The sequence below is a fragment of the Lepidochelys olivacea genome, assembly GCF_965140295.1.
Source record: "Lepidochelys olivacea isolate rLepOli2 genome assembly, chromosome: 3".
Taxonomy (NCBI): Eukaryota; Metazoa; Chordata; order Testudines; family Cheloniidae; genus Lepidochelys; species Lepidochelys olivacea.
Genome location: NC_140413.1, coordinates 146,322,107 through 146,334,375, shown reverse-complemented (window position 1 = coordinate 146,334,375; position 12,269 = coordinate 146,322,107). Strand labels below are relative to the sequence as shown.

At 38.9% G+C, this 12,269-nt stretch overlaps 1 protein-coding gene across 2 annotated transcripts in view; it reads left to right on the top strand.

The window, feature by feature from the left end:
- STRN (striatin) overlaps positions 1-12,269 on the top strand; it is a 108,846-nt gene that overhangs the window by 39,387 nt on the left and 57,190 nt on the right. For both annotated transcript variants that reach the window (XM_084624412.1, XM_084624413.1), the window contains exons 3-4: positions 9,191-9,264; positions 11,763-11,841. In XM_084624412.1, coding sequence (XP_084480538.1) covers positions 9,191-9,264; positions 11,763-11,841 — 153 coding nt within the window. The remainder of the gene's footprint in view (positions 1-9,190; positions 9,265-11,762; positions 11,842-12,269) is intronic.

Sequence of the window (12,269 nt, the reverse complement as noted above, 5' to 3'; positions counted from 1 at the left end):
CCTCTGTATACTGAGTATTCAGCATATTTTTTTCAGGCACTGAAAATTATTAACTTAATTTCTGATCAATGTCACTATTCTATAATTAATGACTCTTGCATGATTTTATAGTGATTACTTATAGTGGAGTGTAAAAATTTTGCACTATGGAGCAGAGTGTTTTTGGTTCTATTCCCTAGCAAAGAGATTTGGTCAACTTTAATAATAACGATTTCTATCAAGGATTCTTTAATACATTATATGTAAAAGACATTTAAAATGAAGAGGGTTGATCAATAATTAATTTGAACACTCTCCTACATTTGCTGTTTCAAAAGCAATTCTGCTGTAGTTTTGCTACCATCCAGCAGATTGCAGTGTAAGACTTTTGTTCACTCTTCAATGTTATTTTATTATTTTTTTGGTAGTAATGTTGCTCAGTTACCAGTTACTTGTTTAAATTGTTATCCCTGGATTTTCAGGAGCTAGCTAAAAACATACTAATCTATTTAAAGCATATGTCCAACAACTAATAATCCGTCTGTTACTCATTTCCCTTTCCAGAGTATTTTAACCAAACAACAGAACTCTTAGTCCACTTTTCTAGAAATACTTTTATGTTATTTTTTTAAAATGGTGTGTCTGGTCAGAGTAAGACTGGCGCCTTCTCCCCTGGCCAGGATATCTCCCAATGCTGTTCCTGGCAGTCTGTCTTGTTTATGTCTATTGGTCTGGCGACTCCTCTTAATACTTCTACGGATGTTTGGCAGGCCCTCTCAGCACAGCTGGATTGGATGCTTCAGGTCTACACACTGAAATATTTCCAAGAAATAGTGGCATTTCTTGATTAGAAATCAAACTGGTTTCTTTCTATGAATTGGTCTGTGAGCAATGAAAGTCTTCGATCCTTGGGCATTTAAATTGAGAGTTTAAAAGTTAAAATTTTAACTAAGTTTCTTGTTCTCAGTTATTGAGATGTTGGGGCAGCCATATTGAATAGCAAATATGGATTACTTGCACAGCAGATTTGCAGTTCATGAAGAAGAAAAGAATGAAACAGAGCAATGAATAAGCTAATGAAGTGAGAAAGCAAAAGCAGTTGTAGTGATCTTTCTTATCTTAGGTTTCAGAGTAGCAGCCGTGTTAGTCTGTATCTGCAAAAAGAAAAGGAGTACTTGTGGCACCTTAGAGACTAACAAATTTATTTGAGCATAAGCTTTCATGAGCTACAGCTCACTTCATCGAAAGCTTATGCTCAAATAAATGTGTTAGTCTCTAAAGTGCCACAAGTACTTCTTTTCTTTTTCCTTATCTTAGTAACTAAGCAGGTCTATTTAGTAACATAGCTTTGCAGTCTAAAAATATCTTCCTTCCAAATGACTTTCAAAGCTGGTTGCAGTTGGAAAATAACTTTGATAACGTGATGTCTGTTCAAGCCAATTATTTTCATATCATTTTACTTTTCAGTCTCTGCATACTGCTGTTCATACAAATTATTCTTTTCAGAAATTAATATAGATGTTAATAGTTCAATGATTTACATCTCATCTAAACCATCATTTTCATGTGAAGATAATGTACATCTTTAAGTTCAATTTCTTATCCTCCAAACTTTAGGGTTTCTTTTGACCAATTGTCATGATGATCATATAGGAAACCAAAATTTCTCTATTTATCTGCTGCACAAACATAAGTATAGTTAGCTGCAATGTATAATTCTCCAGGTATGTTAATATAGCTGACCTCTAATCTGGAGCAGCCAGTTCTAGTGTTAAAAATGTAGTTCAGTTGGAGCTAGTCAGAGCTGGACTACAAGGTATAATTTTGAGGGAATTTAGTGAACAAATAATGGGAGGAAGTATTAAAATCCATTGGTGTAGAAGGAGTGCTGGGAAAAGTAAAAGACTAAAGTGCAACAAACTTTCGTCCCTCTGAAAATGGAAAATGCAGAGAAAACCAAGTGGTCATGGTCGATCAATAAGCATCTACTCAAACTTCTGGGATTGAAAAGAAACTCCACTGGGATTGAGGAAGAGGAGAGGAAACAAAACTAGATAGAATGAGTTTAACACGCAAGGAAAAAGGTGAGAGCCATGAAGAAAATGAATGAATTACCTTGATGTGAAAGGAATCAGAAGGGTTTTTAAAAGTATATTGGGGTGGGAGGAAGAACCTGCCCAAGTAAGTAGGTCCATTAATAAATGAAGATGTGAAAGTGAGAACAGGCGTTCACATGGCACTGTTTCAGCTGGCGTTGCAAGCTATTTACGTGCCAGATGCGCTAAAGATTCATATGTCTCTTCATGCTTCATCCACCATTCCAGAGGACATGTGTCCAGGCTGATGACAGGTTCTTCTCGATAACAATCCAAAGCAGTGCGGACTGATGCATGTTCATTTTCAGCATCTGAGTCGGGTGCCACCAGCAGAAGGTTGATTTTCTTTTTTGGTGGTTCGGGTTCCATAGTTTCTGCATTGGAGTGTTGCTCTTTGAAGACTTCTGAAAGCATGCTCCACACTTCATCCCTCTCAGATTTTGGAAGGCACTTCAGATTCTTAAACCTTGGGTCGAGTGCTGTAGCTATTTTTAGAAATCTCACATTGGTACTGTGACGGGTTGGATCACAGAAACCCCCTTGGGACTGTCCACTGATATGCTGAGACCACCTCTGAGCCCGTTTTCCCTGGCAGTTTAGGACTTCAGAACCCTGCCTGGTTGTGCCAGACACACTTGCCTGCTACAAACACAGACCCAGGTCTGAACCCTGTCCCTTAAAAGCTGCAGGCTAAACTGAAGACATCTTGAGAGGTGTTCCTGTCTCCAGCACTCAGATGCCCAGCTCCCAATCCCAAATAAATCCATTTTACCCTATATAAAGCTTATACAGGGTAAACTCATAAGTTGTTTGCCCTGTATAACACTGATAGAGAGATATGCACAGCTGTTTGCCCCCCGCCTCCCCCCAGGTATTAATACATACTCTGGGTTAACTAAGTAAAAAGTGATCTTATTAAATATAAACAGTAGGATTTAAGTGGTTCCAAGTAATAACAAACAGAACAAAGTGAATTACCAAGAAAAAATAAAAACAAAACATGCAAGTCTGAGCCTAATACAGTAAGAAAGTGATTACAGATGAAATCTCACCCTCAAAGATGTTCCAATAAGCTTCTTTTACAGACTAGCCTCCTTCTAGTCTGGGTCTAGCAATCACTCACACCCCTGTGGTTACTATTCTTTGTTCCAGTTTCTTTCAGGTATCCTTTGGGGGTGCAGAGGCTATCTCTTAAGCCAGCTGAAGACCAATGGAGGGGTTCCCAGGGGCTTAAATAGACTTTCTCTTGTGGGTGGAGACCCCTTCCTCTCTCCTATGCAGAATCCAGCTGCAAGATGGAGTTTTGGAGTCACATGGGCAAGTCACATGTCCATGCATGACTCTGTTCCTTACAAGTCAGGCCGCGTTCCCAGGAAAGCTCAGATGTGGATTGGCGTCTCAAAGATCATTGTTGGCTTAAGTGTTTCTTAATTGGGCACTTACTGAGAGTAGTCTTTTCTCAGTAAGCTGACCAGCTGCTTCACTGAGGCTACTTAAAATTAAACAAGTACATAGCCAATATTCATAACTTCAAATACAAAAATGATACTTGCATACAAATAGGATGAATATATCCAGTAGATCATAACCTTTGCAGAGATATATTACATGGCATATCTAGCATAAAACATATTCCAGTTATGTCATATATACATTCATAAGCATATTTCCATAAAGCATTATGGGGTGGAATGTCACAGGTACCTTCTTTGTATTTTGTCAAATCTTCAGTGAAAGTGTTCTTAAAATGAACAACGTGTACTGAGTCATCATACGAGACTACTATAACATGAAATATATGGCAGAATGTGGGTAAAACAGAGCAACAGACATACAATTCTCCCTCAAGAAGTTCAGTTACAAATTTAATTAACACATTATTTTTTTAACGAGCATCATCAACATGGAAGCATGTCCTCTGGAATGGCAGCTGAAGCATGAAGGGGCATACGAATGTTTAGCATATCTAACACGTAAATACCTTGTAATGCTGGCTACAAAAGTGCCATGCGAACACCTGTTCTCACTTTCTGGTGACATTGTAAATAAGAAGTGGGCAACATTATCTCCTGTAAATGTAAACAAACTTGTTTGTCTTAGCGATTGGCTGAACAAGAAGTAGGACTGAGTGGACTTGTAGGCTCTAAAATTTTACATTGTTTTGTTTTTGAGTGCATAGAATCATAGCATATTAGGGTTGGAAGAGACCTCAGGAGATCAACTAGTCCAATCCCCTGCTCAAAGCAGAACCAACACCAACTAAATCATCCCAGCCAGGGCTTTGTCAAGCCGGGACTTAAAAACCTCTAAGGAAGGAGATTCCACCACTTCCCTAGGTAACCCATTCCAGTGCTTCACCACCCTCCTAGTGAAATAGTGTTTCCTAATATCCAACCTAGACCTCCCCCGCTGCAACTTGAGACCATTGCTTCTTTTTCTGTCATCTTCCACCACTGAGAACAGTCTAGCTCCAGCCTCTTTGGAACCCCCCTTCAGGTAGTTGAAGGCTGCTATTAAATCCCCCCTCACTGTACTCTTCTGCAGACTAAATAACCCCAATTCCCTCAACCTCTCCTTGTAAGTCATGTGCCCCAGCCCCCTAATCATTTTCGTTGCCCTCCACTGGACTTTCTCCAATTTGTCCACATCCCTTCTGTACTGGGGGGGAGAGGGGACCAAAACTGGATGCAATACTCCAGGTGTGGCCTCACCAGTGCCGAATAGAGGGGAATAATCACTTCCCTCGATCTGCTGGCAGTGCTCCTACTAATACAGCCCAATATGCCATTGGCCTTCTTGACAACAAGGGCACACTGCTGACTCATATCCAGCTTCATGTCCACTGTAATCCACAGGTCCTTTTTCACAGAACTGCTGCTTAGCTAGTCGGTCCCCAGTCTGTAGCGGTGCATGGGATTCTTCCTTCCTAAGTGCAGGACTCTGCACTTGTCCTTGCTGAACCTCATCAGATTTCTTTGGCTCAATCCTCCAATTTGTCTAGGTCACTCTGGACCCTATCCCTACCCTCCAACATATCTACTTCTCTCCCCAGTTTAGTGTCATCTGCGAAGTTGCTGAGGGTACAATTCATCCCATCATCCAGATCATTAATAAAGATGTTGAACAAAACCGGCCCCAGTACCGACCTCTGGGGCACTCCGCTTGATACCAGCTGCCAACTAGACATCAAGCCGTTGATCACTACCCATTGAGCCTGACAATCTAGCCAGCTTTCTATCCACCTTATAGTCCATTCATCCAATTTATACTTCTTTAATTTGCTGGCAAGAATACTGTGGGAGACCATATCAAAAGCTTTGCTAAAGTCAAAATATATCACATCCACCTCTTTCCCCATATCCACAGAGCCAGTTATCTCATCATAGAAGGCAATCAGGTTGGTCAGGCATGACTTGCCCTTGGTGAATCCATGTTGACTGTTCCTGATCACCTTCCTCTCCTCCAAGTGCTTCATAACTGCTCCGGGTGCAGTTATGTAAAAAAAAAGAAAAAAAATCTACATTTTGTAAGTTGCATTTTCATGATAAAGAGCTTGCACTAGAGTACTTGTCTGAGGTGAACTGAAAAATACTATTTCTTTTGTTTATTATTTTCACAGGCAAATATTTGTAATCAAAAATAATGATATAAATTGAGCACTGTACACTTTATATTCTGAGTTGTAATTGAAATCAATATATTTGAAAATGTAGAAAAACATCCCAAATATTTAATAAATTTCAATTGGTATTCTATTGTTTAGCAGTGCGATTAAAATTGTGATTAATCGCGATTAATTTTTCTGTTAATCGCGTGAGTTAACTGAGATTAATTGACAGCCCTAATTAACTTCATTTAGACCTGTTTATTAGACCTCTCTATATTGCTTGCCTAATACCACATCAAATGGAATTCTCTTACAGTTTCTCTCTCAATGGGGATTATTGTAGAAAAACTTAAAACTTCTTTTCTGTTCACCCCTTTAACCAGTATAAAGTAGACAGCCTACAGATTGGACAAATTTTGTCTAGATCCTAAGGCTTAATATTTTAAATAGGCCCTCTGATCTCTTTTGTCATTGTAAAACAATGTTTGACTTCAGTGATCCATGTATTGACTGTAATCTTATATTCTGTGGAAGAATCTGGTGATATCAAGAATTATTCCTTTTCATGAGCATTGTTGAATTCTATTAGTTTGCTAAATCTCCGCTATTACATTTAAAAAAAATAAAAATAAAAGAGAGAGGCAATGAAAGGAAGTAAGTAAAAAGAATATTCAACCTCCAGGAAAATACTAGCCCATTTTAAATTAAGGATGTTAAGCAGGAACACGTGTTATCTTGTAAACTTGGGTCAGAGGAACCCGGGTCAACAGTGGCAACTCACTGTTTAGAAGAATTGTGATACTTGCTACCAGTGTGTGCATCATAAGGGAAAGGTTAACTCCTCCTTTGCCTCTCATGGAGCTTCCCTCCTGAGACACTGCTCTGCCTTATCAGTCACCATCTAATTTTAGCATAATGTGAGTAGGTGAGTGGATTTGCTAGTTGATGCTTGCATCATGTGAAGTATAGGAATTTGCCTCCATGTGAGGAAGCATGGTCTGGTGTTTGAAGTACAGGACTCAGAATAATGAGATCTGAATTCTGCCATATAGTTGGCGTGTGTCATTTAACCCCTCTGCCTCAGTTTAGTACAATTTATTAAATAGGAAATTATCTACCACATGTATGAAGTTTCATACATTTATCATAGAACTGGAAGGGACCTTGAGAGGTCATCTAGTCCAGTCCCCTGCACTCAAGGCAGGACTAAATATTATCTAGACCATCCCTGACAGGTGTTTGTCTAACCTGCTCTTAAAAATCTCCGATGATGGAGATTCTACAACCTCCCTAGGCAATTTATTCCAGTTCTTAACCACCCTGACAGTTAGGAAGTTTTTCCTAATGTCCAACCTAAACCTCTCTTGCTGCAATTTAAGCCCATTGCTGCTTGGCCTATCCTCAGAGGTTAAGAAGAACAATTTTTGTTCCTCCTCCTAGTAACCACCTTTTACATATTTGAAAACTATTATCATGTCCCCTCTCAGTCTTCTCTTTTCCATACTAAACAAACCCAGTTTTTTCAATCTTCCCTCATAGGTCATGTTTTCTAGACCTTTAATCATTTTTGTCGCGCTTCTCCTGACTCTCTCCAATTTGTCCACATCCTTCCAGCAATGTGGCTCCCAGAACTGGACACAATACTCCAGGTGAGGCCTAATTAGTGTGGAGTAGAGTGGAAGAATTACTTCTTGTGTCTTGCTTACAACACTCCTGCTAATACATCCCAGAAGGATGTTTACTTTTTTTGCAACAGCGTTACACTGTTGACTCATATGTAGCTTGTGGCCCACTATGACCCCCAGATTCCTTTCTGCAGTACTCCTTTCTAGGCATCACTTCCAATTTTGTATGTGTGCAACCGATTGTTCCTTCCTAAGTGGAGTACTTTGCATTTGTCCTTATTAAATTTTATCCTATTTGCTTCAGCCCATTTCTCCAGTTTGTCCAGAGGTAATGTCATGTAATGCAATATCATATTTTTTCTGTAAACCTATATCCATGTGTACTACTTATGCTACTCATTACTACTTTGTCTATGCCTGAATCCCTGGATACTGATCCTGCAAGAGCAAGACATTCCAACCACTGGTTTCTGGTACCTTTTTTTGCGTATCACATGGTACACTCTCTACTGATTGTCCCCATAGGACTTCAATATGCTGAACATTTTTCTTAGAAAATTTTCCACAGTTGCAAAAACTAGCTCATGACCCAAAGTTTTTGCAAGTTTAGCAGTGGTGTTTCAAGGGTTCTCAAACTTCATTGCACCACAACCCCCTTTTGACAACAAAAATTACTACACGACCCCAGGAGGCAGAGTCAGAGCCTGAACCCTGCTGTGGTGTCACCCCAGATGGGGGCCAAAGCCAAAATCCAAGCCACGCCACCTTGTGCAGGGGGGCCAAATCCAAAGCCCCGCTGTCCAGGGCTGAAACCGAAGCCTGAGTCCCGCTGCTAGGGCTGAAGCCCTTGGGCTTGAGCTTCGACCTTAGGCCCCAGTAAGTCTAATGCCAGCCCTGGCGACCCCATTAAAATGGGGTTGTGATCCACTTTGGGGTTCCAACCCATAGTTTGAAAACAGCTGATAGACCACTGACTGCTACAGGTATTTAAGACCTTATCATAGAACCCTACTCAAGGCTTATCTCATCACAGTGTTAAAAATACTTTTGGGAGAAAGTGAAGTAGTGGGGAGAATACAACTACGTAAAGTTGACTGAGCCCAAATGTGTGTTAACCATGGAGGAATGAGAAGTGTAAGATGAGGATTCTAAGTTGACATATGGGTATGTCTGTGTTAGGAGCACCTTACCACTATAGGAATTAGGGTATATTACACTGGCAAAGTGCTGTGAGTGTGGATGCAGCCATCCTGGCAAAGCTGTTCCCCCCATGAGAGAAAGAAGTTATACTGGTAAAAGCGCAGTTTTACCAATATAACTGTATGTACACTACAGACTTCTGATGGCACAACTGGTATTGCACTTCATACCCCTGACCGACATGACATAATGCCAGCAGCAATCTGTAGTGTAGACATAGCCATAGAGAGTAGAAGATATTTGGCAATTGAGTGATAGTGAGAGAAAAGGGGAAAAACACCAAAGCAGCCCCATCCTAGAAGAAGCACATGTCCATGAAAAATAAAAACATTCTCTGTAAATATATATATATATAGAGAGAGAGAATGTTTTTCTTATATCTCTCCATATAAAATTTTCTGTTGCTTTTGCTATATATTGATGTTTCTGATTATGTAATTATTCACTTACTAATACATTCCAGTATCTGAAAGCTCTAGAGAGAGAGAGATTTGGGGCGAAAAATAGGAACATAGCTTCCTTTTAGTTCTGCTGAAATAAATTGGATGGAGGTTATTTTTGGGGGTGGGATGGGAGAGGGCAGAATGGAAAAGTATCTTTCTAAAACAGGGACCTCTGGTATCTGTGCACCTACAAGCATCCTTTAAGTGTGTTAATAGAGTTTCTTTTCTTTTCTTTTTCAGAGCTAAATACCACAAATTAAAATACGGCACAGAATTGAATCAGGGAGATATGAAGCCTCCAAACTATGATTCTGGTAAGAATTTAAGAGTGAGGGAAATATGGTATAAAGTTCTCCTCTAATTTTAGCTACAGATTATTGAACAACTTAGTGGACACAAAGAGGATAATAAAGATTGTTTAATGTTGAAAAAGACAAATGTTAGCCAATGCAGTTTGTTACACTGGTATTATAGGGACAAGTTGTTTCTTCAGTATCTGTAATTAGGCCATCAGATGAGTTGAAGTAAAAATGCATGCTGCAGAATATATCTATTCTCTCTTCTTCCGATCAAAATTCAAGAAAGTTCTGGAGTCACAGAAAGGTATGGAAAACACATCTGGAGAATCTGATATTGGAAGAATAGAAGAATTGTTATGCATTAACAATAACAGTGTAATGCAATAGCAATGAATTCAAAATGCTTAGTACATCATTTCCTGATTCATGATCTTGGTTGGATTCCAGAAAAATTGAAACAAACGTGTTAGAGGTAAACTAAAGTTGGAGGTACATACTATGGAATTTTATAAAATTCCAGTGACAACTGGAAAATAAATATATAACAAATGATGAACACAAGTTTGGAACAGAACAGTTCTCCCCTGTATCTATGGATCACTTTCTTTTGTTATCCCTCCAGAAGATGAATCTTCTACTTTTCATAAAGAAATGGAGTGACTTTGAGCCACAAAAGAGGAGAAATTGGAATTCCTTTTGTTCTGATCAGCAAAATAAACCTTACCAAAAGGACTTTTCCCCCAGGTTCCAGATTATGCAACCAGTCCTTGAGAGGAGGAAGGAATAAGCAGAAATTATTCCACAGCTTTATTCTCCCGTACAGCCAAAAAAAAAAAAAAAGCCTATATGAAAGTCATTTCTGCACACTTCACTCCTGGCATTCACTTGAAGGAGACTGTCCTGGTTAACTGAGTCCTGGGCAAATCCCTATTTTACTGGGTGCTGAAGATGGTCTAAAAACACTTACCAATCAAATTCTCGACAATACCTTTGTCCCTTCCCAAACTACGCAAAATACAATGAAGCACAAACTGAGGCATCTTATTTCTCATCTCTTACAAAATGGTGCCACTGAGCTCTTGTACCCAGACTGGAGGAATACTCAGTTCTGTTGCATCCTACATGTAGCTGCTTAAAAGAATGGAGATTCTTGCACCATATGGGATCCAAAGCTGGTTTTTCATACGCTTTCAGGATGGAGATTTTTGTATTATTTCTAGTCCATGTGCGTTGTACTTGCTTTACTGCCCATAGATCCATGCACATCTGCATGCTTCTCTTGGACCAAGTCAGAAAAAATGTTGAGGCTTATTTCCAGTGATACATCCTGTGTGTCCCCTATGTGGTACCTTGGAGGTTCTAATAATTCTGGTTATAATTCTCCTAATCAAGGGATTCAACTCTTACCTGTATTTAGGTGACATTCTCGTTAGAGCTCTTCTGTGCCATTTGGCAAGCAGTCCAAGTTCTTTCAGTCTCCTCCTGAGGGATAATGGATCTGTCATCAATTTTGGGGGGAAGAGACATCTCTCTGAGATGTCTTTACTTCAACATTAATATAAACAACCTCCAGGTTTCCTGTCTGAAGAAGAGTTAGTGTGAATTTACTTCAGTCTTGATGCAGAAAGGTCTCTTGGCTTTTATCTAACACAGGTTTTGATAATTGTACGATGGATCTAGCTGTGTTCAGCTGTCTTCAGAAAATCAATGTCTAAATGACTGATTATTTCTCATTGCTATTCCTGAGCAAGCTTGTAAATTCAAAGTCACAACAGTACTTAATATTCATATGGCACTTTTACATGTATTTATTTATAAGCCTGGACTGACAGGATAGCAACACATTTGTTTATGCCATAATGGCTTTATCTGGGTAAATGGAAAAACTTAGTTGTGGTTTTAAATAAAAGATTAGTTTCAGATGAAAATTTGATGAAAATGTGTTGAACTACTATTAAAATAACCATAGCCGGAAGAAAACTGCCTATTGTCTCAACAAAAACAGCTAAATCTTTTTTTCCTTCCACATACAAATCATTGAAAAATGGCTGAACTTTAAATTATCTGTAAGTAGGCCTGACTGAGCGATTTCTTCATGAACAAATCTTAGATGTTGGTTGGGTGAGCTTTAAGGATTGATATTGTGTCAAGAGCAGTGGGAACCAATAAGGTTTTTTTGTAATGCTTTTTTTCTTTTCATAAGAACCCAATTAACCTTTAAAATACGTGATCACTACAGAAAACACTAGTACAGAATTCCAGATGTATGCATGTGACTGCATCCTTGTGAAGAAAAGGAGTTGGAACCAGTGAGATGATGGGTTTTATATTGGGAAATAATGATAATATGAAGGAGATGCTGATGACAAGTATAACTTGTTCTCAGAATACAGTAGTATGTTGATGGCAGTCTTTATAGTGTGGTCTCATAGGTAGCACTGCAGAGCTGCACTTATTTTAAGACCTTTAAAAATAATACTGAAAAAACCTGATTTTAATTAAATCTTTTCCAGATGAAGGGAATGAAACAGAGGTTCAGCCCCAACAAAATAGTCAACTAATCTGGAAACAAGGGCGACAGCTGCTGAGACAGTAAGTGTCAAAGTTCAAACAAGGGAGCTAGATACAAACAGGCTTGGAAATTGAATGTGTCACTGGGCCTTTCTTAAATATTTCCATTAGACTTTTCTCTTTTGTGAAAAGAGTGGCAGAATTGGGTTAACTTTTCCTTTAGTCACTCTAACTTTTCCAAAGTTTGAGAAGTTTTGATAAGTTGCAGAGTAGAAAAAGTAAAAAGTCAGAGGGGGGCAAACTACTCACCACTTTTCATATTATTGCTTTCAGTGGCAAAAAGGAAAAAAATGGAGAAAAGTAGTGGGAGGGGGATTAAAATTTGGTTTAAGAAAATTCACAAAAATCTAATGAAAAATTTCAAATCTTTTTCACAACATTTTTTCAATTTTTTGAATGGAAACACATGACAATTTTGCCTCAGAGCTCCAATCCAAAAGGACTAGAAC